Here is a 27,482-nt window from a genome sequence, read left to right on the forward strand (position 1 = left end):
CAGATATGAGCGCATTTCCAGTGTGGTTCACTCAGAAGTTTCAAATGCACGTTCGTGTGAGACATTTTGTTTGCTTTCATCATTAATTAAACAATATTGACGAATTTCTATGTTTTTCACTGGTGCACAGTCTTGAGAAGGTGAATGCGCAATCTTAGGAAGGCATATGCCTAAGTTTGCGCATTTGACTTTTTTTGGTTTTTGGTCAAAATATCAAAAACTAAATCGATTAAAAATTTCATTTCTGGGGCAAATCATAGCCAAATGTTTGAGGAACCTTCTGTACAAATTTCAATATTCTAGCTGCTTTTCAAAAAAAGTAGTGGCTGTTTGAAAATTAGGTGCGCAAACTTAGGCACATTTACCCTACACCTACATTGAGTTTTATAGTAATTTTCGAATGTTTTCATGACATTTTAATCGAACAATTTTCACGCGATTTTGCTCAGTTTTGTTGAGTTTTTTCATAAGTTTACGGTAATCATAGGCCCATGTCAGTTCAGGTGGTTCTTGCTTTATGTGTTTTTAAATTATGATACAATTTTTCTCAATCAGGTAATTCTTGAATCGTATTTTCCTTCACTTCGCTCGGGCCAATTCGTTTTTTTTCGGAATTACAATTTTTGAAACCTCTTGGTTCGAAAAAATTCCAGAAAATATTCTACCTACTCAAAAATCCCTCCCTCGTCCCTCCCAAAAAACAATTTATGGACAACACTGGTAAGAAAATCTGTTGGCATAAGTAGGTAGGTACCTCCCTAATAATTACATTTCTAAGATCTGGAAATTTTTTGAAATTTTGCGAGTTGGGTGACTTTTGCCATTCTCCTTTCCCCAGAAACAGTACTTCGCTACGATCCAGAACACGCTAGTAATTAAAATTGTAGTCAAAGTGTTATAATCTTGTCGTATTACCTAATTCATTCATTCATTTTTTTCCAACCCGTAGTACACCTACGTACGGTTCTTATCTGTTCATGAAAAATATTTATTTTGATATCGATGAAACGAATTCAGCTTCCGTATATTTCAATATCCCACTAAATGATTTATTAATAATTCGTAATTTTTTTTTCTCAACTATATACCTACACGAGCAAAATTAGACGACGAGACGATGGCATTGAAAAAAGTAGCTGAAATTTCAACCTTTCCAGTTTATTTTTAACATTTTCCTCGCAGGTCTCAAGTTTATAAAAATTTCTCATAGAGGTACCTAATATAATACCTGCGTAGGTAGCGATATCTTACAGATACTAATACCCACGTGTAGAAATGAAATTAAAAATATTTTTCCGATACTATAACCCCGATGAAAGCCTTTCTGGGTTTCAAGATACATATATAGGTATTTGTACTCTTATTTGAAAACTAAAGGTATCTCGTATCGTATAAGGTATACCTACAAGCATAAAATTGAACGTTACAGCGAAAAGAAGAAGACATTTTCACGTCAGCGTCATTGAAAATTATACCAAAGTATAAAATTTACACGACATGAATTTCTTAAAAGGACTCGAGCCTCTTTAGTCTTTCCCAAGCGTATGCTACAAGTGCACGTATCTTCGGCTCATATAGTCAGTTCAAGTTCTTCTAGGTATATAGACGAGACCGAAGCCCTTCAAATTCTGTACAAACCGTCGAGAGGATGAGTATTCTCGTAGGTACGATACACTGGAATACTCGAATTGTTCAAATAGGTACCTACAACTTCGTCTTCACCTTCGCCTCTGCCTTTTGCGTATAGTACTACGTTCTACGCTGCGTATATTTGCCATAAAATCATTTGAATTTAAAATCAAGCTCGGTAGCTTTTCATTAAAGGAAGCGAGTTGCTCATCTTGTCAACGAAACCGCCGAAACCGTCGACGATGAGATAAAAATTAACATCGTAGAACAATGAATTGTTAATTAGATAACGGAAAACACGTTGCATAATTTTTACTCGCAGTCGCAGCTCTTCCTCGTAATATTTCGTTACAGAAAATGGGGGTTTTTCAGGAAGCCCGAGATTTCGAAATCGTATCATCGCATTTCCGAATTTAAAAAAATGCAAGATTCGACGATATAATCACATTGGCGTAATATGTCGACTAATTGACGTCGTCACATCGGACTCATCACGATAAATGGGAACTTCGCCGGAACTAAATTACAATATCAGGCGTCAATTTGCGTAGTATTAAAAATCCCCTTACGTGGGTGATTACAATATAAATGGATCTGGCCGGAAATGCGACTACGACGACACAGTCATCGTCATATCAGTCACTCTAAAACAGCGTGAACTTGTTGAACTTCCCATTGATAATTCCAAATATTTGTATTTGGTATTTCCTCGCGATAAAAATATCTGTCACTTGAACCAATTCTGCGATACCTACTGGTGATAAAATAGTACATAATACGTATTTAAAAAAAAACACACACACATTCCGATTATGTTTCAATCATTTTTATTATCATGGTTTTTTTTTCAATTTTTTTCCATTTTTTATTTAAAATAACAGCATGAAAATTAATAATACATATAAAAAGTAGAAAAACACAATCATCTCCGACGATGTCACTGTAACGCATCAAAAAGCATTATTATAGCATATCGATAACACATCAGCACATAATTATGTACCTAGGTATAAATAAATATAGTACTAACGTTTGAGTGCATTTTTTTTAGGAGAAATTTTTATGTACTTAGAGAAAAAATTATGATGTCTCGTTCGATTTTTACGCACACGTACAGTAACACACACACGACACACACACACAAATATACCTCTAAAAAAATGGGAGAGGAGAACGAATAATGAAACACGTGACTTTGTATGCTTATGTAAACGCCAGGACTTCTTACAATTTTTATGTATATATATGGTATAAAAATTGGTAACTAAATCAAAATACAAAAAAAAAAAAAAAAGAAAAAAAAACACGTTAAACTACCTGTGAAAGCTATCTACTTAAACAATTTGTAGAATATTTCACCAATCACTAAAACGTAATTAGATTCGAAGGATTTATTTCTTCTCGTTTGCCTTCTGCAACATTATACAGAGTACGATACCATTTCAAAGCGGCTGAGTCATTGAGTGCTCGAAATTTATACAGTTTTGCTGTGTGGGGAAAAAAATGAGGAAAAAATTATTAGTCTTGAGGATAAAAATCATTTTAATGAAAAAAAATTAAGAATAACTTACAACGATGAGTATCTTTGAAGAAAAATACGTCCGGGTTGTCTCCTAGCGTGACAATGGATCCTTCGACTGACCAGATTTTACACGGCTCTTTTTTGAAGTCGTTACGAGTGGCTCTGAAATAATCGAACAATAATCATATTATAAAACTGATAGGTGAATTGATAGGTACAATCATCTAACAGTAAGAGATAATTCTACATCAATCCGACTCCAGTTTTGAAATCGTGTCTTTCGATTTCGTTCAAATTGCTCAATTTGTACCATTAATTTTATTAGTGTCTAGCTCCTTTGAATGGTGATAAAGCAGGATCCCGATTTGAGAAAAATCCTCTCTTGGACCAATTTTTAAAAATTCCTACCGTCTTCATTTTGAATAAATTTTTTACCCAATTTTGAGGAGCTTCACTTAAGAAGAACCATTGAAGCAATATTGTTTGAGGAAGGAGTCGAGGGAAAGTTTTTTTTGGTTTTGTTTTTAATGAGGCTATTCAAAATAATTTTGACACAGACCTGGAAACTTATCTACTTATAATTTTCCCAACATTAATTTAGGTACTTCTTATATCCATTAAAAAAAATGTCATCCAAGAGGGGGGGGGGGTAATCCGAATAAAAGCACAAGAATAGCTTGTGGGATTAGGACAGGTATTTTTCTTGAGAAATTAAGGGATAATTTAGAGAAATTGTGGCACAAAATTGAGAAATTTATGGATTGGATTTTTTCAGGTTTTTTATTTCAACTTATTGAAGGGGATGGGACTTTTGACGAGACTGTTTTGGGTCTTGGGAAAATATAGAAAATAAAATGGAATATTCTAACGCAGAAATGAAAGACTTAGGTACGAGTAAATTGTATGTTTTTCATGTTTTGATTTTTTTTTTGGCAACGTGAAGAGGAAACGTTTCTTGGACTCGAGAAAAATTTGAAAAATAGAATATTTTGAATCAGAAACGAAAATTTTGAGATAGAATTTTTTTCTATTTTTCATTTTTTTTTCGAACTTGGACTTGGAGAGGGAGTACTTCCAGCACAACTTTTTTGGACTTGAGAAAAATTAAAAAAAAAAAATCTGACTCAGAAATAAAAAACGTTGAAGTCGACTGGATTTTTTTGATTTTTTCAATTTTTTTTCAACTTGGAGAGGGGGAGGGAGAGCTTTGAACACAATTTTTTTCGGATTCGGGGGGGGGGGGGGTCCAAAAAATATTGAATATTAAAATAAAAGTGATTACAAACACCCCCCCCCCCTCCTCCCAAACCCAGAAACTTTCGCCACAATATTTTTTGGACTCTGAAAATATGGAACATTCTGATGCAGATGAAATGGAAGACTTTCGTGTAAATTGTATGGTTTTCATGTTTTTATTTTTTTTGCAACGGTGGGGAGAGGGGGCGGTTTAGACACAATTTTTTATCTAACTCAAGAAAAATTTGAAAACATGGAATATTCTGAATCAAAAACAAAAAATGTTGAGATAGAATTTTTTTCCATTTTTCATTTTTTTTTCGAACTTGGACTTGGAGAGGGAGTGCTTCCAGCCCAACTTTTTTGAAGTTGAGGAAAATCAAAAAAAAATCTGACTCAGAAATAAAAAACGTTGAAGTCGACTGGATTTTTTTTCAACTTGGAGAGGGGGAGGGAGAGCTTCGAACACAAATTTTTTTAAATTCGGGGGGAAATCCAAAAATATTGAATATTCATATAAAAGTGATTACAAACACCCCCCCCCCCCCAAAAAAAAACCCTCCACCACAATATTTTTTGGACTCCGAAAATATGGAATATTCTGACGGAGATGAAATGGAAGACTTTCGTGTAAATTGTATGGTTTTCATGTTTTTATTTTTTTTTGCAACGGTGGAGAGAGGGCGAGGTTTAGACACAATTTTTATCTAACTCAAGAAAAATGAAAAATTTGAAGACATGGAATATTCTGAATCAAAAACAAAAAATGTTGAGATAGATTTTTTCCATTTTCCATTTTTTTTTCTAACCTGGCTCTGGAGAGAGGGTACTCCCAGCCCAACCTTTTTGAAGTTGAGGAAAATCAAAAAATTCTGACTCGAGAATGAAAAACTTTGAGGTCGAGTGGATTTTTTAAATTTGTTCGATTTTTTTCGACTGATCCTTAATAAGTAAGTACAATTTTTTTTGGATTTTGAGGAAAATCCGAAAATTTTGAATATTTTGATGCTGAAACGTATAAATTGGATTTTTTTCACTCTTTAATTTTTATTTACTTGGAATGGAGTTCTTGACACTACTTTTCTTGAATTGGATATGAAGAAAATTAAAAATACATAATATTATCATTAGCTGACCCAGATATTAAATTTTTTTGGATTAAATGAATTTCTTCATTTTTTCAATTTTTTCAGGAGGGGGGAGGGCTTCTGACCCAACATTTTTTAACCTCCGAAAGAAATAAAAAAATATGAAATATTCTGATGCAAAAATTGAAAATTTTTGGACAAATTAAAATTTTATAATTTTTTTGATTTTTTGATTTTAGTGGGCTTGTACACAATTTTTATTGAAATCTGCGAAAATCAAAAAAATGGGTAAGTAATAAAAATTGTGGATAAATTTTAATTATTTCAATTTGAAGGGGGAGGGGGCTCCCAACATGACTATTTTTGGACATGAAGAATATCGAAAAATGTGGAATATTTCAACGCAGAAAAAGACAACTTTTGAATAAACTCAATTTTTTAAAAAAATTCCAAAGGGAGGAGGGGCTCTTGACACACCTTCCCTTGACCTTAGAGAGAATCAAAAACTAGCGAGCAATTCGGAATCAAGAATGCAAACATTTTAGACAAATAAATTGGGATTTTTTCATTTTTCTGATTTCTTCAATTTGATGGAAGCCTCCCGACACAACTTTTTTCGACTTGGAGAAAATAAGAAAAAAAAATGGAATGTTCTGACTCAGAAAATGGATAACTTTGAGATAAATTGGGCTTTTTTTCTAGTTGTAGGGGGGGGGCGGCTCCTGGAATAACTTCTCCAAGATTTGAGGTAACACAGAGTAGGTAAGAAAAACTATCACGATAAACTTTCTTCAATCTTTCAATTTTTTTTTAAACTTGAGAAGAGCTCATGGCATAACTTTTTTTGGTCTTACAAGACGTCATTTTTTTTTCTCCAATTTCGTTTCCAAATTTTTGGGAGCAATTGCCCGCTTCATTGGAGAGCCTCCGACAAAATAATGGTTTCATTCGTTTTTGAGCGAGTAAATTTTGTAAAAAAAATTTAACGTTGAAAATGCAGTTTTTTGGTCGAATTGAAGAGCAAATTATCCTCACAAATATAGTAAAGCACTGGAGATTACTCACCCTTTGAAACATTTAGGCGAATAGAACACCAACGACGAAGGAGATACTTGAACCCAATATCGATGCCAAGACGACACTGTAGGATGACAACCGTGCCTAAACACGATTTTCTTCTTTAGACAACCTTCTAATAAGACCGTTTCACTCGTTTCGTCGTTTTTTACAGAAAAAGGCCTGCAGGAAAAAAATAAATCGAACGAATTAAAAACACTCGAAATAAAATTCGCGTTTCAAAAAAAGAAAAAAAAACGAATCAACGAAGAACAACTCACTTGATAATACTAATTCTAGATTGTAAATTATGAGATCCACTATCTTCTATGACAGAATCATCCAACAAGTGACGTGAATGAGATTCGCAAACAGGAGTACTCTTCAAAACGCTGTAAAAAATAACACCAGATTAGTCGACTTTGAAAATTTCACGCTGAAATATAATTTCGAGTCGGTTTAGCGGAGGTTAATAATTTTTCAAAATTGGAAAACGAACTTTTCAGTAAAATTTAATCCTTCCGAGTTCCGACGAAGAAGCTCCGGTTTTTGAGAGGCGCCGCGATAGATTGATAAAGCATGCATTTTGTGATACCCGACTCGATGGATTTTTGAAAAACATGCAATGCGGATGGAGGAATCCCTTCATGCAATAATCGGGATCCCTTTGTTTTGGAAGAACTTGTGCAGAGATACTTACTTCGTACCAAGACTGTAACATTTCCGATGACCGACGTTTTTAGCCGGATTGGACACCTTGTATGGTAATTTAGCCGGCGATAGGTTTAAATTGGCGACAGTCTCGGTGACCATGGAACACGAGAAGGATTTTTTCGAATTACCGCAACCGGCCGCGGCGGCAGCAGCGGTGGCAGCGCAACTGGAGTGTTGTTGGTTCGAAGACGAAGACGACGGCGGTTCCAATTTGCAAGACAATTTGTACTGATCGTCTTCGATGAACTTTTGCAATTCTTCGATATAATTAATGGAGTTGAGGTACTTTTGTACATTCTCCAGAGGAACTAAGTGGTTGTATTGGGACTGCTGCAGGTGCGAGATGACCCTAAGTATGTTGTTCATTTTGTACCGTCTTTGTTCGGTTTCGAGGCCGCCGCTGTGCGGATGAGCCATATTCACGTAGACGATATCGGTTAGGAACATGCCCAGATAAGGTATACATGGTAATTTCAGACTTTCCACGTGTTCGCGTAATTTCTTCCAGTTTTCTTCGTCCGAAAACACGGCGCTGAGTTTTTCGAACGTTTGTTTATCTTTTTTCGATACGCAGTTCCAACTTTTACTCAATCTGTAACGTAATAATTTCCCATTAAATGAGTACGTAATAAACATACAAGGTGGTCGAAAAAAAAAAAATCAAATCATCCGAGTCTAGTTTACCTATAAATAGGAGCGCTTCTTAACGCAGATATAATCGCAAACAACGAATGAAAGTTATTCAGCTCGTAGAGTTTTTTACAAATACGTATATAATGCGAAAGTATTTCAGCTCTGCTTTTACAATTCGTACCTTTCAGCACTTCTTGCACGGCCCAAAAAGTAATCTGCGAACAAACAAAAAAAACAAAATCCAGTTAATTACCATAAGAATTCCGAGCTTTGTAAACTCTCTATTCATATACGAATACGACTTTCAATACAGCCTCATTTAAACACACCGAAGAAGGAAAAAAAAAATCCCGCCACATTTTTTTTTTTCTAAACGAACGTAGTAATTGCCACACAAATACACGCGAAGATTTCGTTAAAAACATTCCATTATGGAATGAGATATACGTTTACGTGGTATTTTTTTTTCTTTTCTAAATTGCAGTTCCCTTTTTTCATTTTATTAGGTATGTTTTGTATACCAGAGAGAAAAATATCCCTCGGATTTTTCTTCGGTACCCCTATTCCTATACCTATGTTGAGATCAAAAGTGAGGGCAAGCCAACCGACAACATTTAGTAATTCAAATCAATCAACCGAGTAATCTAATTACATGTTATCGAGATACTTATACTCTTCTCGTACAAATGAACAGTACTTAACTTACATGAATATCAGTCAGACTCGTAACTACGATGGGATTGATTTCCAAGGTCGTGTACAGCTCGACTATAACGTTGTTGTTTATGGACGACTGTACCTCTATAGCTTATAGACCTATAATACTTTGTGCACGTACTGTTCTCCTATTTGTAGTGTTTTCGCTTCGAATGTACACCAGGTCTCATTAAAAGTACACTTTGTTTTTCAAATATGGCGTTATTATAGTCTCTAAGGTCTGGACTGGACATACAATACTCGATTCAACGAACACAAGGTGTTTCGTAAAATTGCGAACGTCTCGAGAGATGATAAAAATAATACTGATCGTGATAGTAAAACGAATTTTGCATAATTTCAGGAAAATTTATCGAAATTAAATTATACAAACCACCGAATTGGATTCGAAATTGTGTGAAAAAAGGTTCAAAAATATCATCTTTTCAGATAAGGTGAGAATAAGATTGGAAAAAATCCAAAATGGTGAAAAAAGGCGCGAAAATTCACCTTTTTGGTGCTGGATAAGGGCAGATCTCCTCCCCCCCCAATCACAATACATGCTAAATTTCAGCCTCCTAGCTCAATTTATAAGGGTCTAGAGATGAAATAAAATTACAAAAATTGTGAAAAAAGAGGCACAAAAATCCATATCTTTGGAGCCGAACAAATCGATTAATCGAATCTTTAAAATCGATTTATTCGCAATTTTCGATCTCATATGATCAATCATGTTCGAAATGAAGAATCGATCCAAGTCTTGAAAATGGACTTTCGGATTAAAAAATCGATCATAATCGAAAATCTGTCAATCGAATCCCAAAAAATCGATTCATCTGCAATTTTTGATCTCATACGATTAATCATATCCGAATAATGAAAAATCAATTTCAAACCTAATAGTCCGGCATATATGACAACAGGAGTAATTGCACCCCCCTCCCCCGCCGATCCACCGGGACAACTTTTTTCTTACAGGGGACATCCTAAGGAATATTTTAAAGCAAACTTGCCCAAAAAACAGTTGGCCTTACTTACAAAATGGCGGCCATTTTGATTGTGCACGAACTTTTTCAAACTTTACAAAAGTAGATCGAAAGATCATGCAAAAATTTATCACCTGTCAAAATTTCAAGTGCTAAAGTGGGTTTTTCGATTTTTGGTCAATTTTTGAAAATCGAATTTAGGCCAAAAATGAGGGAAAAAATCAAAATTTTACCAAATTGACCAAGAAAGCTGAAATTTGGGATATGCCCTATTTTCGACATGCCAAATCGATTGGAAACGGTTTCAACCCGTTCTGAGTAGTTCTGGACCCTCCAGCAGATTTTTGAATCTCGAAATTCCCAAAAAATTCCATCAAATTAGAGTTGTAAAGCTAAAATTTATTCTAAAAACTAATTTCAATACGCTACGAAGTACTGCAGGTGAATTTCAAGTCATTTTGGATCCTCCAGCGACTTTTTGAAAATTCCTGAAGCCTCCAGAAAATTTTTGAAACTTTAAATTTTCACAAAATTTTATCAAATGGAGATGGAAAGCTGAAATTTACTCTACACTCCAATTTTAACACCGTCTGAAGACGACTTCAGGTGAGTTCAAGTCATTTTAGGGCCTCCAGCAACTTTTTTGAAAATTACTGGAGCCTCCAGTAGATTTTTGAAACTTGAAATTTTCCCAACATTAATTTATCAAATGGAGTTGGCAAGCTGAAATTTACTTCGCAGACTACTTTGTGGTTTCAAATGGTTTTGAAGCTTCCAGCTACTTTTAGGAAATTTCAATTTTCCAAAAAAACGTCATACAACCTTTCAAAAAGTTGCTGGAGGCTCCAAAACGACTTGAAATTCACCAGCAGTCAACTTCGTAGCGTATTGAAATTAGTTTGCAGAATGAATTTTGACTCTCCATCTTATGTTGTTTGATGAAATTTTGGGTAAATTTCAAGTTTCAAAAATCTACTGGAGGCTCCAGTAATTTTCAAAAAAGTCGTTGGAGGCTCTAAAATGACTTGAAATCCACCAGAAGTCGTTTTCAGAGGGTGTTAAAATTGGAGTGTAGAGCAAATTTCAGCTTTCCATCTCCATTTTTGATGAAATTTTGTGAAAATTTAAAGTTTCAAAAATCTGCTGGAGGCTTCAGGAATTTTCAAAAAGTCGCTGGAGGATCCAAAACGACTTTAAATTCACCTGCAGTACTTCGTAGCGTATTAAAATTAGTTTTTAGAATAAATTTCAAATTTACAACTCCAATTTGATGGAATTTTGTGGGAATTTCGAGTTTCAAAAATCTGCTGGAGGCTCCAGAACTGCACAAAACGGGTTGAAACCGTTTCCAATAGATTTGGCATGTCGAAAATTGGGTATATCCCAAATTTCAGCTTTCTTGGTCAATTTGGTAAAATTTTGATTTTTTTCCCTCATTTTTGGCCTAAATTCGTTTCAATAATTGACCAAAAATCGAAAAACCCACTTTAGCACTTGAAATTTTGACAGATGATAAATTTTTGCATGATCTTTTGATCTACCTTTGTAAAGTTTGAAAAAGTTGGTGCAAGTCCTATGTTGAAACGCAAAATCTGCGATTTCGGCTGACCTGTCGATCAAAATGGCTACCATTTTGTAAGGCCAACTTTTTTTTTGGCAAGTTTGCTTTAAAATGTTCGTTAGGATGTCCCCTTTAAGAAAAAAGTTGTCCCGGAGGATCGGCGGGGGGGGGGGGGGGTGCAATTACTTCTATTGTCATATGCCGGACTATATGATTGATCTCATGTTGTTAACATGTTCGAATTGATAAATGCGAATTTCAAAATTTTTTTAGTTACTTTTCTTCTCTGAACAAAACGATTTTTTGACATTCGATTATTTCAAATTTGTCTTTTTTTTTTTTTGTTGAAAAACAATTCGCTCGAAGTATCTACATTTTTTTTTTTTCAAAAATTGATATTTCCGATCGATCAAATTTTGATTTTCAAAAACGCAAAAATTCACTTTTTTATGTACAGCTGAAAACAATCGAGGAAGAGGTTGACAAATTAAATCGTCTAGAAGACACTTTTGGAACACCTTCTGAACGTAGATAAGTCAAAATTCACCCTCCTAGACCAAGTTGGTGGGGCGGGGGAGATTAAAATCCGTATAAAGGGCACAAAAATCCATTTTTTTTGACCTGTGGAAAGAAAAGGGAAGGGTTGAAAAGCCTAAAATTCACATCAAACCCCTTCATAAACATGTCAAATTTTAGCCTCTGATCGCGAGGTTGATTTGGACAGGCTCCGGCGAAGATGAAAAATTTTTTTAAAAATTCAAAAAAGCGCGAAGATCGACATTTTTGGAATCTGGAAATGGGTACAGAAGGGTTGAAAAGCCTACCCCCATCCACCCTTAGATACTCTTGGAACACCCTCTGAATCTACTTATGTCAAATTTCAGCCTTCTAGGTCAATTCAAAAGGGCTCCAGCGATGACACAAAATCGAAAATCAAGACGCGATAAGTCCCTTTTTTGCATCTAGAAACAGGCGAGGAAGAGGGAGGGAGGGGAGGGGTTTAAAAAAATCAAAACCTCTAAAAAGAAAATCTGAAGCAGTCTTAAAATGAACATGCCAAATTTCAGCTTCCTAAATCAATTTGAAGGGATGGAAACCGTGACAAAATGTTTTCCAGGATTAAAGAAAAAAATGAAAAACCATTCCACCCCCCCCCCCCTTCTCACATTGATCTAGGATATTGATTTTTGAATACACAACTTTTTTTATTTCCTTTCGATTAATACCCATGTTGACGTTTTTGAGCATTTTCTCTCCATCTCTCCACCCTTGGCCTCTCCTGAACATTTGGACACACGAGAATTTTGGATCAAGATTATCCCCACTCAAGCCCCCCCCCCCAATTCAATGCAAAACTAAACCTTGACACCTAATTTGAGCGAATTTCGTCGAAAGGGCTCTCACTGAAATACTTCAGAAGATTCAAATTTTTACAAATATTTTGAAAACGTTGAGTCGTTCATCAGTCTGTTTTAATTTGGACTTTTTTACAACCTTCAAGTGCATTTTAATTATTTCTAAATTTTTTCATTTGATTATACTATAATTTATTCAACACTTTTCAATTTTTCTGACCTCTGAAAATCGTGCAATTCTGTAATTTTCCGAATTGATTGTCATGACAGCAATTTTTCAAACGAATTACACAAGCATTTAAAACTCGTTAATTTCTATTACTCATTTTCAATCTTAAATTAGTTCTTTTTTTTGGCATCTAATCTAAATCATCGATAAATTTTTCAAGTTTTTTACCTCCAATTTTTGGCATGAAAGTTCAATTTTCTCTACGTTTGTTGATCAGAAATTCATCTTATAACAATAAGAACTAAATTATTCGTAATATTTTCATACTTTGCATTATACATAGACATAGATCAAAAAACACTCCTGAATTTTTTTTTTTTTTTCAAAAAATGGGTTCTTAAACTGGTTAATTATTTTGTTGAACTTTGAAGAAAGAACTTGCATGAACTAAACCGAGTCTAAGTACATACATAGGTACAACACCGGTCAAGTGGTCAATTTTTCAAGGCCGATTACATCACTCGTCGTCGAGTCCATCGAATTAACCGATTATCGCCTCATTTACTTACACTTGTAGAGCACCCTATATAGTACGTATAAAGAATAAAAAAAAAAAAAAGTGTGGGAATAGAAGTAAAATTCTGCGTGTACCATTTTATATGTAAATTTATTCGCACTTACGAGAGCTGGTTTATTTCTTTTATTTAAGTTGCTCTAAAATGCACATAAAATTTTCACAGTATCAAGGTTAAAAATAATGATGATTTATTAAACGTACATTTATGCCAAACAGGACGAGCAGAATTATTCCGCGAACCGGACGAGTATTATCGCGAGTGGCGAGAGAGAGAGAGAAAAAAAAACAAACGCTCTAATTTTACTCATTCGCCCACGTTATTGGAATAAGTCGAAAGATTGTTTTGAAAACTATACACGAACTGGGCTGATTAATGTATTTACACTTATACAATAGCCAGTGCCAGTCGAATGTGGTTTGGGTTTTGGAGTAACAATAGAATAATACATGTATGGACGGTTTATCGACTCACCTGATTAAAGCGTCTGGTGAATGCGACGATGTTCGGGGTGATTTCGAGTTTATTGCGTTTGTTCCACGAACACGACATGAATTCTTCGGGGGTTATTTTAGCGAATACGGGTAAATCCATAAGAGTTAACTGGGTGGCGCAATCCTCGGCCGATATTTGCCAAATATCACTGTCATCGCTGCTGATACTGTTCAACGAACAACTGCTCGGAAGACTGTGAGATTTGCGTTGACGGTTTCGTAAAGTTCCTCCGGTACATTGCCTGCGAATTTTAGATTTCTTTCGTTTAGTATCACCCAAACAAGAACACAGTAAGCCCATTTTTTTCACCACCAGAGTATTCGACGATCGACGATCAACGATCGACACACGACTGAAATGAGTACTCGACTACGAGTGAACTGATCGAATGTTCAAAATTTTATCAATTTTAGATAATCTGACGTATCATAATATGATTCGACGAATACTCACGATCGAGCTCACCGTTTGTGGTATGATAGGAAGTAATTGAAAAAAAAATACAACGATAAATGATAATTGGCGTCATAGTACTCGAAACTATGTCGCGAATGTGACGTAAAATTCGAGGAATTCACCTTAAAATAGTTTCGGACGATTTTCTACGGTGTCTGCTGCAACCGCTATCCGGTACGTCTTCTTTGATCGAATCTTGTAGCAAAGGAGCGTCGCAGGATACTCCATGAGATATCTCTAACGAAGGCGATTCTTCGACTTTTTCTTTTTTATTTTTCTAAATCATCGGATAAAAATTAATAGCATTTTTTTCCGGTTAATTTAAACGTAAGAATTCGATAGTGATAGCAGAACGCAGAACGTACCTTTTCAACGTACTCTGGATAAACAATGGTGTAAGCTTCATCTTTCGGAATCTCGGTGTATTTGGTCTTCGCCATATAACTCGGTTTCTTAAAATCTAGTTTCATTTTGAAAAAAATGGATTAGAATACTACGAAAATAACTCGAGAATAAAATGTACTCTACACGATAAAACGCGCGTAAAAATTATGTAAACACAGAAAGCAGAACTCGACTGGAGCAGTAATTCTAACTAGCTATTGTGTTTCGATTGAACTAAACTGCACCATCTTTCGACTCGATTCGCTTCGTAATGAATTTTATACGAAGTGATAATCGTTTCACACGTACGTCGTGTTTATAATGGAATACCCTATGGTGTCGGAGTGTCGGAAGTTCACGCAGATAAGCTGATATCGCAGTCTTAGAACGAGATAAAGCTATATATACGCACAGGGTATTCCACTACTAACCGTCGCGTCGAATTATTTTATCAAACTTGATAATAGATATGAACTTTAGAACATGGTGCAACCGGGGAACGTGGGAGAATCATAATATTATTACATCGAATGGATTCGTAGGAAAGAAATTCCATTCGGTTGCATAAAATTTCCAACGATTACAAGATACACTTACGTCGTTTCTAGCATGGAAAATTCAGTCTTGAAAATAATTCTGGCGAATTGCGGTCAAAATGAGACTCGAATACGGTTTGAAATCATACCAGTCGTCGACCCAGTGAACATTTTGAGCTCTGAAGGAATAATCTTGCGAGCGAACAGATGTCTTTGGTAGAATGATGAATTATCGATGAGTTCAGCCTGAGCCAAGACCGAGAATTCGCGATCAAAAATTCGTACTACGTTAATCGTCGAGAAGGAAATTAGCAGCACGATAAATTTGCGCGAGTGGACTATTTTACTATAGATAATAAACGATCAATTATCAATAATTAATCATTTGAAATCATAATCAAAACGCGCTCCAATCAGCAGGAATGGGAGGGTTTGTTTGTTTGACATCTTGGGATATTCGACATGGTTCAACGAGCGGTTCACTTTGAAAGGATTGTTAAGTGTGATTTACGAATAAGAGTCGCGATTTTTAATTAAATCCAGCTCGATTGAAAGATCAATAACGAGAAATTAATCAAATTTAATTCATGCACGATTGATTAATCCGGTTTAAATTGAGATTTTCTCATGTCACAGACCAAATCAAATAGAACGTCAGTTTTCAAGTTCGGTGTGGAAGTCCTGCGTTTTACGTGGGTCGTGCTGGATTCACCGACTCCTAGTCCAAAAGAGTCGATTCGCTTAGATTCCGATTCTGTTCATTTCTCTTCGATTCAACTCACCCACTGAGTGTTGATTGATAAAAAAAATGATAATGAATGATACTTACCGCCAAAAATAATGTGTGTTACTAGTGGTTTTAATGAATGCGTCGTATGTGTTTTAATTTTAATTCAAAATGCCTTCATTGGCGGATTTTGAAAACTCATTGAGGTCATTATCGACCAATTTTGAAAAAAATGATAACTTTTACAATATCGTTATTCCTGAAAAAAATTTCCAGCAGTTTGAAAATCTTATACAACAACATGGGTTTCAGTTTTCAACTCGGAACTCGGAAAGTAAGTTGGCACGCAACACTACACACTTCATAGAAGCATGATTAGCTATAAATTTACAAAATTATTTTTCAGTTTATAAGCAAGAAATCAGCAGAATTTGTTGGAGTTCAAAGTTAATTCCATATTTTGGTAATCCTTTTCAAATTTCAAAGAATTCCGTACTACACTGTGCAAATGGCCCAAAATATTATAAATCAAATAAAGGAGAAAGTTCTACAATGGTATGTACATATGTTACTGTTTCGTTATTCAACACTATGTACTTAATTATAGGTACTTCGATTTGAATATTATTTTATTTTGTGTAGAATGGCCATCCTGTGGGAAAGTCAACCCGATTTCGTTTACAACCAACTAAGAAACTGGGATGTAACGCCACTATGAAAATTGTCACTATAAAAACATATTCGGAGTCTGAATATACTATAAAAGAAACACGAAGTTTGAAACACGAAAAGCTTGAGGTAAAAATTGTGTCTTGTATCTGTATGTACGTAGCTACGTACTGTATGAACTGTTCAATACATTACATCGGTGATTATTTTACAGATTATGAAACGTTTGAAACAGCAGCTGAGTAACGCCGCAGCTGAATCGCAAGTAATTACTGAAACATTCCACCATATTTCGTTTAGTACTGCCAAAGAACATTCCCACTCAGTATGGACGAACTTCATGAATCAAGAATTAAATTCTGGTCTGAAAGCTGAGATTCAAAAGTTGGTGCAAAACGGAATTCGAAGTATACATACTATTAAAGTTATGCTAAAAGCCTAGGTTAAAAATAACATCGGAACTGAGGTATCTAATCATGCTCGAGCGTTTTTTCCATCAAAAAAAATTATCCGTAATCATGTACTGAAATACTATTACGCGAGCAAACAGAGTAAAATAGATCAAGTTGCATTAGGTCTCAAAGTCGAAGCTTGGAAAAATGAGTATCCCGAGAATAAATATTTCTTTAGAGCTCACAAAGAAGAAGAAGGAACACCGCAGTCGTTTCTGTTTTGTTATCAGACGAAGTGGCAACGAGATTTAATGAAAAGATATGGCGAAATTGTGCTGATCGATTCAACTTATAAAACTACGAAGTATTCTCTTCCGTTGTTCAGTATTGTTGTGAAAACAAATGTCAGCTATATCATCGTGGGTGTATTCGTAGTTCAGTGGGAAACATCTGATTCAATCCAGGAAGCATTAGAAATCTTCAAGCAGTGGAATGCTGAGTGGAAACCCAAGTACTTCATTACCGATTATAGTGATGCCGAAATTAATGCAATTACGGCATGTTTTCATCTTCCGGTGTACATCTGCGATTTTCACAGGCAACAAGCCTGGGTACGTTGGTTCTCAAAAAAAGATAATATCTCAAACATCGACGAGAAGAATATTTTGCTGAGTTTTTTTCGAAAACTAGCGGATGCTAGAAGCAACGACGAATTTTGTTATATTGAATCGACTATGCGTTCTTCCGAAGCCTGGCAAAATAATCCTAAAGTCCAAAGATACTTCAATTCAACTTGGCTACCTGTTAAGGAGAAATGGACAAAAGCATTTTTTGATGACGAATATTTATTCATAATAAACACGAACAACGGGATCGAAACACAGCACAAAGTGCTAAAACATTTCTATTTGAATTCGCATATTGATAAATCTCTATGTGGCGTTCTAGATGTCATTATGAACGAATTTCTCGATGATGCTTTTAAAACTTACGTGGAAAATAACGATTGCCTCGACTCGAAATATAAGCAGTACAATACTGTGATTCCAGAATTTCTCTATGATAGACCATCCTTTTTTATTCGTCATGTTTATCAAAGATATGTAACTGCACGAAGTGTTTATTCTAGACATTCTATTCTTACTTTAAATAATGATGTAAAAACTGTGTTCCTTGTTAAAAGCGAAGCGAAAAATGTGCATTATTATGTAGATTTTACTAAACCTAAGTGTACTTGTGATGATTTCTTTAGGTATCGATTTCCATGCAAACATTTATGTGCTGTTATGTTGTATGTTACCGATTACTCCTTCAATGATCTGCCTTCTAATTATCGAAACAGTCCGTTCCTATCTATTGATCCTGAATACTCTATCTTTAGGACAGATTTTTAGAATGAACCCTGGGAAACTGATGGTGGAACAACTGCTGTTGTTTCCGGATCAGTTTCAGTGGTTTCTAATTCTGTTCTCGAATCCAGTAATCCTGATGATGAAACAACAACAACTGTAGTTGCTCCACCATCAGGATCGTTGGGCTCAATTGAAGAGTCTGTACCTCTTTCCGAAATTCGAGAATTAATCAAAAATGTTTATGACCGCTCTTTTCTTTTACGTCCTAATGCTGGAAATGTAACTTTTAAACGAAAATTATCAGATGTACTTAATTTTATGGATAACTACATTCAGTATGACGAGAACATTCCTTTATTACCTAATGTAAACCGTAATGATAATTTTTTGGACTTGCCAAGACCCAAAAAACGAGCTAAAGCAGCTAAGGAATCAACTTTCTAACCCCTTCTTGGTTATTATTTCTTAATGATTAACTATTTGTATTTTTCTTTAAATTTTTTATGTTTGCTTGATTTTTATACTTAATCGTGTTCCTGTTACTTGTTGCTTTAATTATTGTAACTTGTGTGCTATTGCTAGTTTTTACTGTTGGGAACTTTTTGTGTTTTTCATTGATTTTTTAAAAATAAAATTGCTCTAACTGAATTATTGTTTATAATTTTCTTTTCCGAAACAATTAAATTTCAATCAATTAGGTACACAGTCAGTGTTACAGGAAGCTGGAAAATTTTAGAAAAAAATACGAAAATGTAAAGATGTTAAGAGATTACGAGTGAAGAATGATGATGATTTGAAGTATTGAACGACTGACTGATTCATTTCATGTTTGGACTGGGAGTCGGTGAATCTAGCACGTCCCGATGATTTGAAGTATTGAACGACTGACTGATTCATTTCATGTTTGGACTGGGAGTCGGTGAATCTAGCACGTCCCGTTTTACGTCTGTGAACGAAAATTCGTAGTACGTTTTTAGCGCTCCTACAGATCAAACTGAGCAACTCGAGTGAAAATCGGCCAAATGGCGGAACCTTGCGTATTTTGTACTTAGCTTTATCACTTTTTCGTTTTATGTTTTCTAGTCTTTTGTTGAATTGAATTTTTGCGCTCATTGCGTCAGTTGAGTGTTCCATGCTTGTAAAATACGTTTACTTGTTCGAGTTTAGTTTCAGTATCTAATTATTCCATGTATTTTTGTTGTTTTGCTAAACCATCAGTTATCCGTATTGACGTGTAATCGAATCCAACGCCTGCAGTAATCGTCTGCCAACGCAATGCCGGCTACGGTACGCGAGGATGATGGAGAAGCATCCGTAAGTAAATGTGTTCATTTTGTGACTCTCTTTCATCGATATATGTCTTATTTATATTATCTCGACATTTCCAGAACACTTCCGAATCAGAGGAGAACACTCCCTCTCCTGAAGAAGTGAAGGAAGAAAAACCTCAAAAGTCGGTCGAATTCGATGCGAAAATTGTAAGCTAAGATGTCAGATAGCTTTCGTATTCTTCGTATTCACGTACACTAAATACTATGTTTGTTCCGCTATAGAAACATGATCGTAGTAAACGATTCGATTATTTGCTAAAACAAACCGAGATTTTCACTCATTTTATGACCAACCCTGCCAAAGCTGCAGCTTCTTCTAGTCCGCCGAAACAGAAAGGAAGACCTAGGAAAGATGCCGCGTCCAGTTCCAATGACCCTGGAGAGTAAGTTTCATTCTATAATGCGTATTATTACGTTGTCTAGTCGCATAGCTTAACATTCGTATTTATTTACAGTCATCGTCATCGTAAAACCGAACAAGAGGAAGATGAAGAATTACTCGCAGAAACGAATAAAAGTTCTAAAACCGTGACTCAGTTCGATGCGAGTCCTTACTACATTAAGAATGGTGAAATGAGAGATTACCAAGTTCGAGGACTTAATTGGATGATTTCGTTGTACGAAAACGGTATCAATGGTATTCTAGCCGATGAGATGGGTCTGGGTAAAACCCTTCAAACGATCTCGCTCTTAGGGTAAGCTGACTTTGATTTTGAAATTTCTCTCTTCGTTTCGAGTTTATTAATTTTCTTCGATGTTTTGTCGCAGTTATTTGAAACATTATCGAAGTATCAACGGTCCTCATATGGTTATCGCTCCTAAATCAACGTTGAAAAATTGGGTCAACGAGTTTCAAAAATGGTGTCCGAGTGTAGTAGCTGTTTGCTTAATCGGTGATCAAGAAACTAGAGTATGTTGATCGATGCTCTTTCACAGATTATCTCGAAGAAGTACCTATTTTTTATAATTACATTACGTTGTTCGTCTTTTTTATCGTAGAGTGCTTTGGTCAGAGATGTTCTGCTTCCTGGTAATTGGGACGTTTGCATTACATCCTACGAAATGGTTATCAAAGAGAAATCCGTGTTCAAGAAATTCAACTGGAGATACATGGTGATCGACGAAGCGCATCGTATCAAAAACGAGAAATCCAAATTATCCGAAATCGTTCGAGAATTTCGTACTGCTAATCGTCTCCTATTGACTGGTACACCTTTGCAGAATAATTTGCACGAGTTATGGGCTCTGTTGAATTTCTTGTTGCCCGATGTATTCAATTCTTCCGAAGTGAGTGGGCATTGTTCGATATAAAAAAGTATACTCTCGATGAAATTTATCAATTTTTTAATATATTTTTTTACAGGATTTCGACGAATGGTTCAATACGAACGATTTTGTGGATAATTCGTTAGTCGAACGTTTACACGCTGTAAGTAACCTCTCTTTTGGAATTTATCCTCAATTTTAGCTTTCGCAAGTTACCCAATTCGATTCGTTCTGTTTGCCAGGTTCTAAGACCATTCTTACTGCGTCGTTTGAAATCTGAAGTAGAAAAGAAACTCAAACCGAAAAAAGAGGTCAAAGTATACGTAGGACTGAGCAAAATGCAAAGAGAATGGTATACTAAAGTGCTCATGAAAGATATAGACATCGTAAACGGTGCTGGACGTGTGGAGAAAATGCGATTGCAGAATATTTTGATGCAGCTGCGTAAATGTACCAATCACCCTTATCTGTTCGACGGTGCCGAACCTGGTCCTCCTTACACTACCGACGAACACTTGGTATATTGAAAACTAACTCGCTGTTATCAGCTTTAACTTCCGAACTCCTATAATCTAAGTGAATATTTTTTTTTTCAGGTTTATAATTGCGGTAAAATGGTTATTTTGGATAAATTGCTGCCTCGTTTGCAAGAACAAGGTTCTCGAGTTCTTTTATTCAGTCAGATGACCCGTATGTTGGATATTTTGGAAGATTACTTCTTTTGGAGAGGATACAAGGTGAAATGTTATTTTCAATTTCGTTGTATTCTGAATTAATATTCTCGAGCTAGGTTATAATTTCAATTTTTTTTCTCTACAGTACTGCAGATTAGACGGTGGAACCTCGCACGACGATCGACAAAGACAAATTGACGAATTCAATGCCCCCAACAGCGAGAAATTCATCTTCATTCTGTCAACCAGAGCTGGTGGTTTGGGTATCAATTTAGCCACCGCTGACGTTGTAGTTATTTATGACTCCGATTGGAATCCTCAAATGGATTTACAAGCTATGGTGCGTATTGTCACGTTTCGAAACACTTGTATCCTGTGAAAAGGTTCATTAACAATTGGTTTGTTTCATGTTCTGTAGGATCGAGCCCATCGTATTGGTCAAAAGAAGCAAGTAAAAGTATTCAGATTAATTACTGAGAACACAGTCGAAGAGAAAATTGTTGAAAGAGCCGAAGTCAAATTGAGATTGGATAAATTAGTCATTCAACAAGGTATTGACTCAGATTTATTATATCAAATAATCACGATTTCTGCGTTGAGAGTTGTTAATTTCACCGCTACTTGATTTTTTTGTTTTCTAGGTCGACTAGTCGATAATAAAAGTGCTCTGAATAAGGACGATATGTTGAATATTATCAGACACGGAGCCAATCACGTTTTTGCATCCAAAGATTCCGAAATCACTGACGAAGATATAGACCTTATTTTGCAAAAAGGAGAGCAAAAGGTAGCGTATTTATTGATTGGCGATAAATTACTGGATTTTCGTCAAAAGTTTATTCGAATTGATAAATTTGTGATTAGTTTTCTCAGCAATTTTTCTAAATTTTTGATGCATTTAGTGCTATTTGAAATGAAATCAAAAGGAACAAGTGGTTTTTAATTTCGATTCGTTTTTCAGACCGAAGAAATGAAAAAACAACTAGAAGGCATGGGAGAATCGTCTTTGCGAAACTTCACCATGGATGCTCCTACAGCTTCGGTTTATAAATTCGAAGGCGAAGATTACAGGTAATTTAACGAGACTATTTTTGTAAATAAAACAACTTCGAAGTTTAATTCTATACTTAACTTACAATTATTTATCATTTTTCAGAGAGAAACAAAAAGTATTACCTGTCGGGCACTGGATCGAACCTCCTAAACGAGAAAGAAAAGCAAATTACGCGGTAGATGCCTATTTCCGCGAAGCTTTACGAACCTCTGAGCCAAAAGCTCCAAAGGTAATTGATATTTTACGACGAAATCTTTGTTTAGAACTCAGCTTCCTCGATACCAGTTCGTAATACGCGTTTATTTATTTTCTCAGGCTCCTAGACCTCCGAAGCAACCGATCATTCAAGATTTCCAATTCTTTCCACCTCGTTTGTTCGAGTTACTCGATCAAGAAATTTACTATTTCCGTAAAAGTATCGGATACAAAGTGAGTTACTTTGGATATACTTCGCTGCATTGCTTTGAAGAGCATATTTATATCTAATTTCTTCGAAATATGTATTCAGGTTCCTAAAAATCCAGAACTAGGATCTGACGCTAATCGTGCCCAAAAAGAAGAACAACGCAAGATCGACGAAGCTGAACCGTTGACAGAAGACGAAATAAACGAAAAGGAAGATCTACTTACCCAGGTTTGTTCATCTAATACGAGTAATTTCTTTCCTTCCTGTGGAAGTATTGTCTAACCAATGATGTATTTTGAACGCAGGGTTTCAACTGGACGAAGCGTGATTTCAATCAGTTCATCAAAGCTAATGAAAAATATGGTCGAGATGATATCGATAGTATTTGTAAAGAAGTCGAAGGTGCGTTTACAAGAACGAAAAACTAATTTTCACGTGTGACGCGTTGCAATTTTTGACTAATTTTTCGCATCGTTTATCCAGGTAAAACTCCGGAAGAAGTTCGCGAGTATAGCGCCATATTTTGGGAACGCTGTCAAGAACTTCAGGATATCGATCGAATCATCTCGCAAATAGATCGAGGTGAAGCTAAAATTCAAAGAAGAGTTGATATCAAGCACGCTCTCGACGCTAAGGTACAGATCTCTTCACGTTCGCGAGCTAAATGATAAATTTTTGCTCAAAAAAATGGAACTAATTATCGATTATACCGTGTTACTGTAGATAAGCCGTTATAGAGCGCCATTCCACCAATTGAGAATCGTTTACGGAAACAACAAAGGCAAAAATTACACCGAAGAAGAAGATCGTTTCTTAGTATGCATGCTACACAAACTCGGCTTCGATAAAGAAAACGTCTACGAAGAACTGAAATCGGCTGTACGGTAAGTTTTTCGTTTTATACACATTTCTCAAACAGAAAGGGAGGGAAAGCTGGCCAACAAAACTGACGAAATTCTTTTATATTTACAAATACACGCAGATGTGCCCCACAATTCCGTTTTGACTGGTTTATCAAGAGTCGAACAGCGTTGGAATTACAAAGAAGGTGTAATACGTTGATAACATTAATCGAAAGAGAAAACCAGGAATTGGAAGAAAAAGAAAAGGCCGAGAAAAAGAAACATCCGCCTGCCGGTAAAAGGAAAGTCGAAAATAATACTACAAAGACTACTAAAAAGAGGAAGAGATAAATCCTCTTTTCATATTCTACTCGACTCAAATTTTAAAACGAAGTGGACCTTTAGTTTTTTATTTATTTTTTTTAACGATTATTTTAATTTGTTCACTCTGTTTACGTAAAATGTATAGCATTGGATTATTTATACGATGTAATCATGTTACGAGATGGGCTTTTGAATTATGATTCTTGGCGGAGTCGCATCTCTGAAATTCCTCGTGTATGACGATTTATCAAATTTTGGTCGTCGAGATTGAGTATTTATGACTACCCTGGATGGAAATTGCCCCTTTAATTGATGTTTGACCGATGCGTTATTATTATTGTATGTTTGTGTCTGATATTTTGTGTTTATTTTCTAATTAGTTTTATTTTTCAATTAGTAATACAAATTATGATTTTTTCAATGGTATTGTGTCTGGTGCTTGTGTTCTCGTCGTGATGATGAATTGGGTTTTAGGATAACTGGATGGTGACGAATTCATGTTCGGGTGTACGTTTCGATGATTGCGAATTTCTTGGCAGTATAATATGTACTCAGCTAATTTGAAGTATGTTTTTATGGTGTGATTTGTAATGTTTGTTGAAGGAAGTGGACGTTTATTCGAGTGCCTGAGAAACACTTCAACAAAGCTCACTCGTAGATTTGGTTTATCGTCGGATTTCCAAATTAACCTTGACCCAAAATTGTATTTTTAGGAAGATTTGAAGGGGGAGAGGTGAATTCAAAATTTCAACATGTGCCAATTGATCGTAAATGTCTGAAAATCAGTGTCTAAGAGTAAGAAATAATTTGTTTTTCATAAGTATTCGATTTTGAAAAACTTTGTGTGATACCCTTCGGCCTCCACCCTTCATAATAAGCTTAGGAGACTTGAAACCTGACCTATGATCTTGAGGAGTGTCCTGAATGTGTTTTTTTCGCGAATTCCTTTTTAGCTGCAGAAAAACAAATTTCGCGCCTTTTTCACCGAGAGGCTAAAATTTGGTCTATAAATTCAGTGGGTATTCTATTCTATCCTATGCTGTGTCTTTTAGTGGTTTATTTTTTTCAACCCATCTTAGTCTTCAACACCCTTCCAGTGGCAAAAAGTGGATTATAACGAATTTTGATGTTGTGTCATCATTCGAGTCCCTTTTAAATAACCAAAGGAACTAAACTTTGGAAAGAGCAATGACCCAGAGAAACATTAGGCTCAATTATTTATTTTTGCAATTGAAGAAAAGGGTTTAGTGGTTCGGAAAAATAAAAAATTGTATTTTTTGAAATTTAGGAATAACACAAAAAAAATTGAAACTTAAGATAAAAAGGTCGGGGGTCAAAAATTTTGATAGTTCTCGACGTTTTGAGCTCAAACTACATAGACGATTCCCAGTGTGTCAGATTTTATCTTATATAATATATTTATAAGTTTCAGCACGATGGTCATTTTTACATTTTATGACCTGGAATCTGCTCTAATTGATCAAATCAACTCAAACTTAGGGAATGGGGTTCTTTTAGGACCTAGAATTGATCCTCGCAGTTTGAAGGGTCGAAGTTGAAAATTACAGAAAAGTCATTTTTTGGAGGGGCATAATATGACCCCAAATTGATGAAAAGGGTCCAAAATCATAACATCGGTCAGTACCCCCATTGTGATCAACATATCCAAATTTCAACTTCCTAGGTCATCCCCACCCCATTTAAGGTTAAGAAAAACCACATTTGACCCCAATTTTTGACCCCCTCACTCCCTAGAATTGATCTAGAAGGTCCAAATTTTCAGAATACAATGGGAGGGTGCCCCATGAGCGATTATTGCAGGTTTCAACCTTCCAACCATATTTGAGCTCTCTCCAGGGTCAAAAAGTGGATTTTTTTTTGATATTTTACGTGTTTTTCAATTTTTTAGGCAGCCTACAGCCCCTCCAAATTGACCTTGAGGGTCCAAATTCTGACAGTACAATGAGAGGATGTACCCGAAGTGTCTTTTGCATGTTTCAACCTTCCAATCTCATTTTTACAGAAAGGTCATTTTTTTGGAGGGGCATAATATGACCCCAAATAGATGAAAAGGGTGCAAAATCATACCACTGGTCAGTACCCCCATTGTGATCAACATATCCAAATTTCAGCTTCCTAGATCATCCCCACCCCGATTAAGGTGGGAAAAACCACATTTGACCCCAGTTTTTGACCCCTTTACCCCTAAAATTGATCTAGAAGGTCCAAATTCTCAGCATACAAAGGGAGGGTGCCCCATGAGTGATAATTGCAGGTTTCAACCCTCCAACCCTATTTGACCTCTCTCTAGGGTCAAAAAAGTGGATTTTTTGATATTTTACGTGTTTTTCAATTTTTCAGACAGCCTGTAGCCCCTCCAAATTGACCTAGAGGGTCCCAATTTTCACAGTATATTGGGAGGATGTATCCGAAGTGCCTTTTGTAGGTTTCAACCTTCCAACCCTATTTGACCTCTTTCCAGGGTCAAAAAGTGGATTTTTTTGATATTTTACGTGTTTTTCAATTTTTTAGACAGTCTATAGCCCATCCAAAATGACCTAGAAGGTCCAAATTTTCACAGTACAATGGCAGGGTGTACCCGAAGTGCCTTTTGCATGTTTCAACCTTCCAACCCTATTTGACCCCTTTCCAGGGTCAAATGTGTTTTTCGACGTTTAGGAAAGCATACAGCACCTCCAAATTGGCCTAGAGGGTTCAAATTTTCACAGTACAATAGAAGGATGTTCCCGAAGACCCTTTTGCCGGTTCAACCTTCCAAACCCCATTTGCCCTGTTTCAGGGTCAAGACAGGTTTTTTACCATACTTTTTGCAGGAGGAAGAAGAGAGTTGGGCGAAGCTCGAGGGGGGGGGGTCCCCCCAACACGAGCAAAGCACAGGAGCGAAGCGAGGGTGCGAGTAGTTCAAGAGCCCTCAATGTTTCTGGCACAAAAATTTGGCTCTTACGTAGCAGCAGACTGCTACGACTTTTTTTTAATTTTCTTTTTTACTCGTCTTTTTCTCCATTGCAAAATCTCAAATCCTCCTTTCTGGAAAAATCGGGGAAAAAAGGAAAAATCTGCACTTTCTTAGAAATTTAATTCCCTTTTCAAGAAAACCCCTATCTTGGTCTCCTAAACAAAGGGTACCCTCTCGTATAGTAGACCCCAAAGTTGGAAATCACAAAAATTGAAGTCTGTATAAAATGTTTAAAATTTTCCATTCCGATCTGAACCCTTCTAAGCAATCCTCTTTTCAAGGAAACCCCTTCCTCGATCTCCCCTAACAATATTGGTCCATCTGGAGGCTTCTAAAGTTGAAAAAATCGAAAAATAAGTAAATAAAATGAAATGCTT

General features: G+C 35.8%; 4 protein-coding genes across 6 annotated transcripts in view; 2 read left to right on the plus strand and 2 right to left on the minus strand.

Annotated features, from left to right (window-relative positions):
* The window catches only part of LOC135840888 (5-hydroxytryptamine receptor 1-like), a 919,288-nt gene that overhangs the window by 228,208 nt on the left and 663,598 nt on the right, over positions 1 to 27,482 (minus strand). The window lies entirely within an intron of this gene.
* On the minus strand, positions 2,440 to 15,438 carry LOC135838314 (ras-specific guanine nucleotide-releasing factor RalGPS2-like). Of its 2 annotated transcripts, XM_065353883.1 has the most exons (10): positions 15,153 to 15,438; positions 14,537 to 14,631; positions 14,294 to 14,448; positions 13,695 to 13,956; positions 7,930 to 8,093; positions 7,232 to 7,837; positions 6,813 to 6,923; positions 6,541 to 6,714; positions 3,201 to 3,313; positions 2,440 to 3,116 (listed from the first exon to the last, which is right to left on the minus strand). In XM_065353883.1, exons 2-10 carry the CDS (start codon positions 14,609 to 14,611, stop codon positions 2,995 to 2,997), a joined length of 1,782 nt encoding a protein of 593 aa, XP_065209955.1. In that variant the 5' UTR covers positions 14,612 to 14,631; positions 15,153 to 15,438; the 3' UTR covers positions 2,440 to 2,994. The 2 variants fall into 2 exon arrangements, with proteins under 2 accessions (XP_065209955.1, XP_065209954.1); XM_065353882.1 differs by lacking the exon at positions 15,153 to 15,438 and having other exon boundaries at positions 14,537 to 14,935.
* Positions 15,789 to 18,879, plus strand: LOC135838315 (uncharacterized). 2 transcript variants are annotated; one of them, XM_065353884.1, is made up of 4 exons: positions 15,789 to 16,152; positions 16,225 to 16,373; positions 16,461 to 16,616; positions 16,702 to 18,879. In XM_065353884.1, exon 4 carries the CDS (start codon positions 17,191 to 17,193, stop codon positions 18,271 to 18,273), a length of 1,083 nt encoding a protein of 360 aa, XP_065209956.1. In that variant the 5' UTR covers positions 15,789 to 16,152; positions 16,225 to 16,373; positions 16,461 to 16,616; positions 16,702 to 17,190; the 3' UTR covers positions 18,274 to 18,879. Both variants share the same exon structure in this region, with proteins under 2 accessions (XP_065209956.1, XP_065209957.1).
* On the plus strand, positions 19,314 to 24,549 carry Iswi (Imitation SWI). Its single transcript, XM_065355165.1, has 20 exons — positions 19,314 to 19,545; positions 19,620 to 19,709; positions 19,785 to 19,945; positions 20,018 to 20,257; positions 20,331 to 20,472; positions 20,562 to 20,849; positions 20,926 to 20,991; positions 21,071 to 21,346; positions 21,425 to 21,565; positions 21,648 to 21,842; positions 21,921 to 22,053; positions 22,144 to 22,289; positions 22,464 to 22,573; positions 22,659 to 22,785; positions 22,872 to 22,985; positions 23,065 to 23,190; positions 23,268 to 23,364; positions 23,446 to 23,597; positions 23,686 to 23,846; positions 23,945 to 24,549. Exons 1-20 carry the CDS (start codon positions 19,507 to 19,509, stop codon positions 24,153 to 24,155), a joined length of 3,015 nt encoding a protein of 1,004 aa, XP_065211237.1. The 5' UTR covers positions 19,314 to 19,506; the 3' UTR covers positions 24,156 to 24,549.

Source organism: Planococcus citri, chromosome 3, assembly GCF_950023065.1.
Source record: "Planococcus citri chromosome 3, ihPlaCitr1.1, whole genome shotgun sequence".
Lineage (NCBI taxonomy): Eukaryota > Metazoa > Arthropoda > Insecta > Hemiptera > Pseudococcidae > Planococcus > Planococcus citri.

Coding starts and splice junctions, on each gene's coding strand:
- LOC135838315 (XM_065353884.1), top strand. CDS start 17,191: ATGAAAAGATATGGCGAAATTGTGCTGATCGATTCAACTTATAAAACT.
- Iswi (XM_065355165.1), top strand. CDS start 19,507: ATGCCGGCTACGGTACGCGAGGATGATGGAGAAGCATCC. Junction 21,347..21,424: donor ACACTACCGACGAACACTTG/GTATATTGAAAA, acceptor TTTTTTTTTCAG/GTTTATAATTGCGGTAAAAT. Junction 23,365..23,445: donor TATTTGTAAAGAAGTCGAAG/GTGCGTTTACAA, acceptor TCGTTTATCCAG/GTAAAACTCCGGAAGAAGTT.
- LOC135838314 (XM_065353882.1), bottom strand. CDS start 14,641: ATGAAACTAGATTTTAAGAAACCGAGTTATATGGCGAAGACCAAATAC. Junction 7,838..7,929: donor AGAAGCGCTCCTATTTATAG/GTAAACTAGACT, acceptor ATTACGTTACAG/ATTGAGTAAAAGTTGGAACT. Junction 3,117..3,200: donor CTTCAAAGATACTCATCGTT/GTAAGTTATTCT, acceptor TTCCCCACACAG/CAAAACTGTATAAATTTCGA.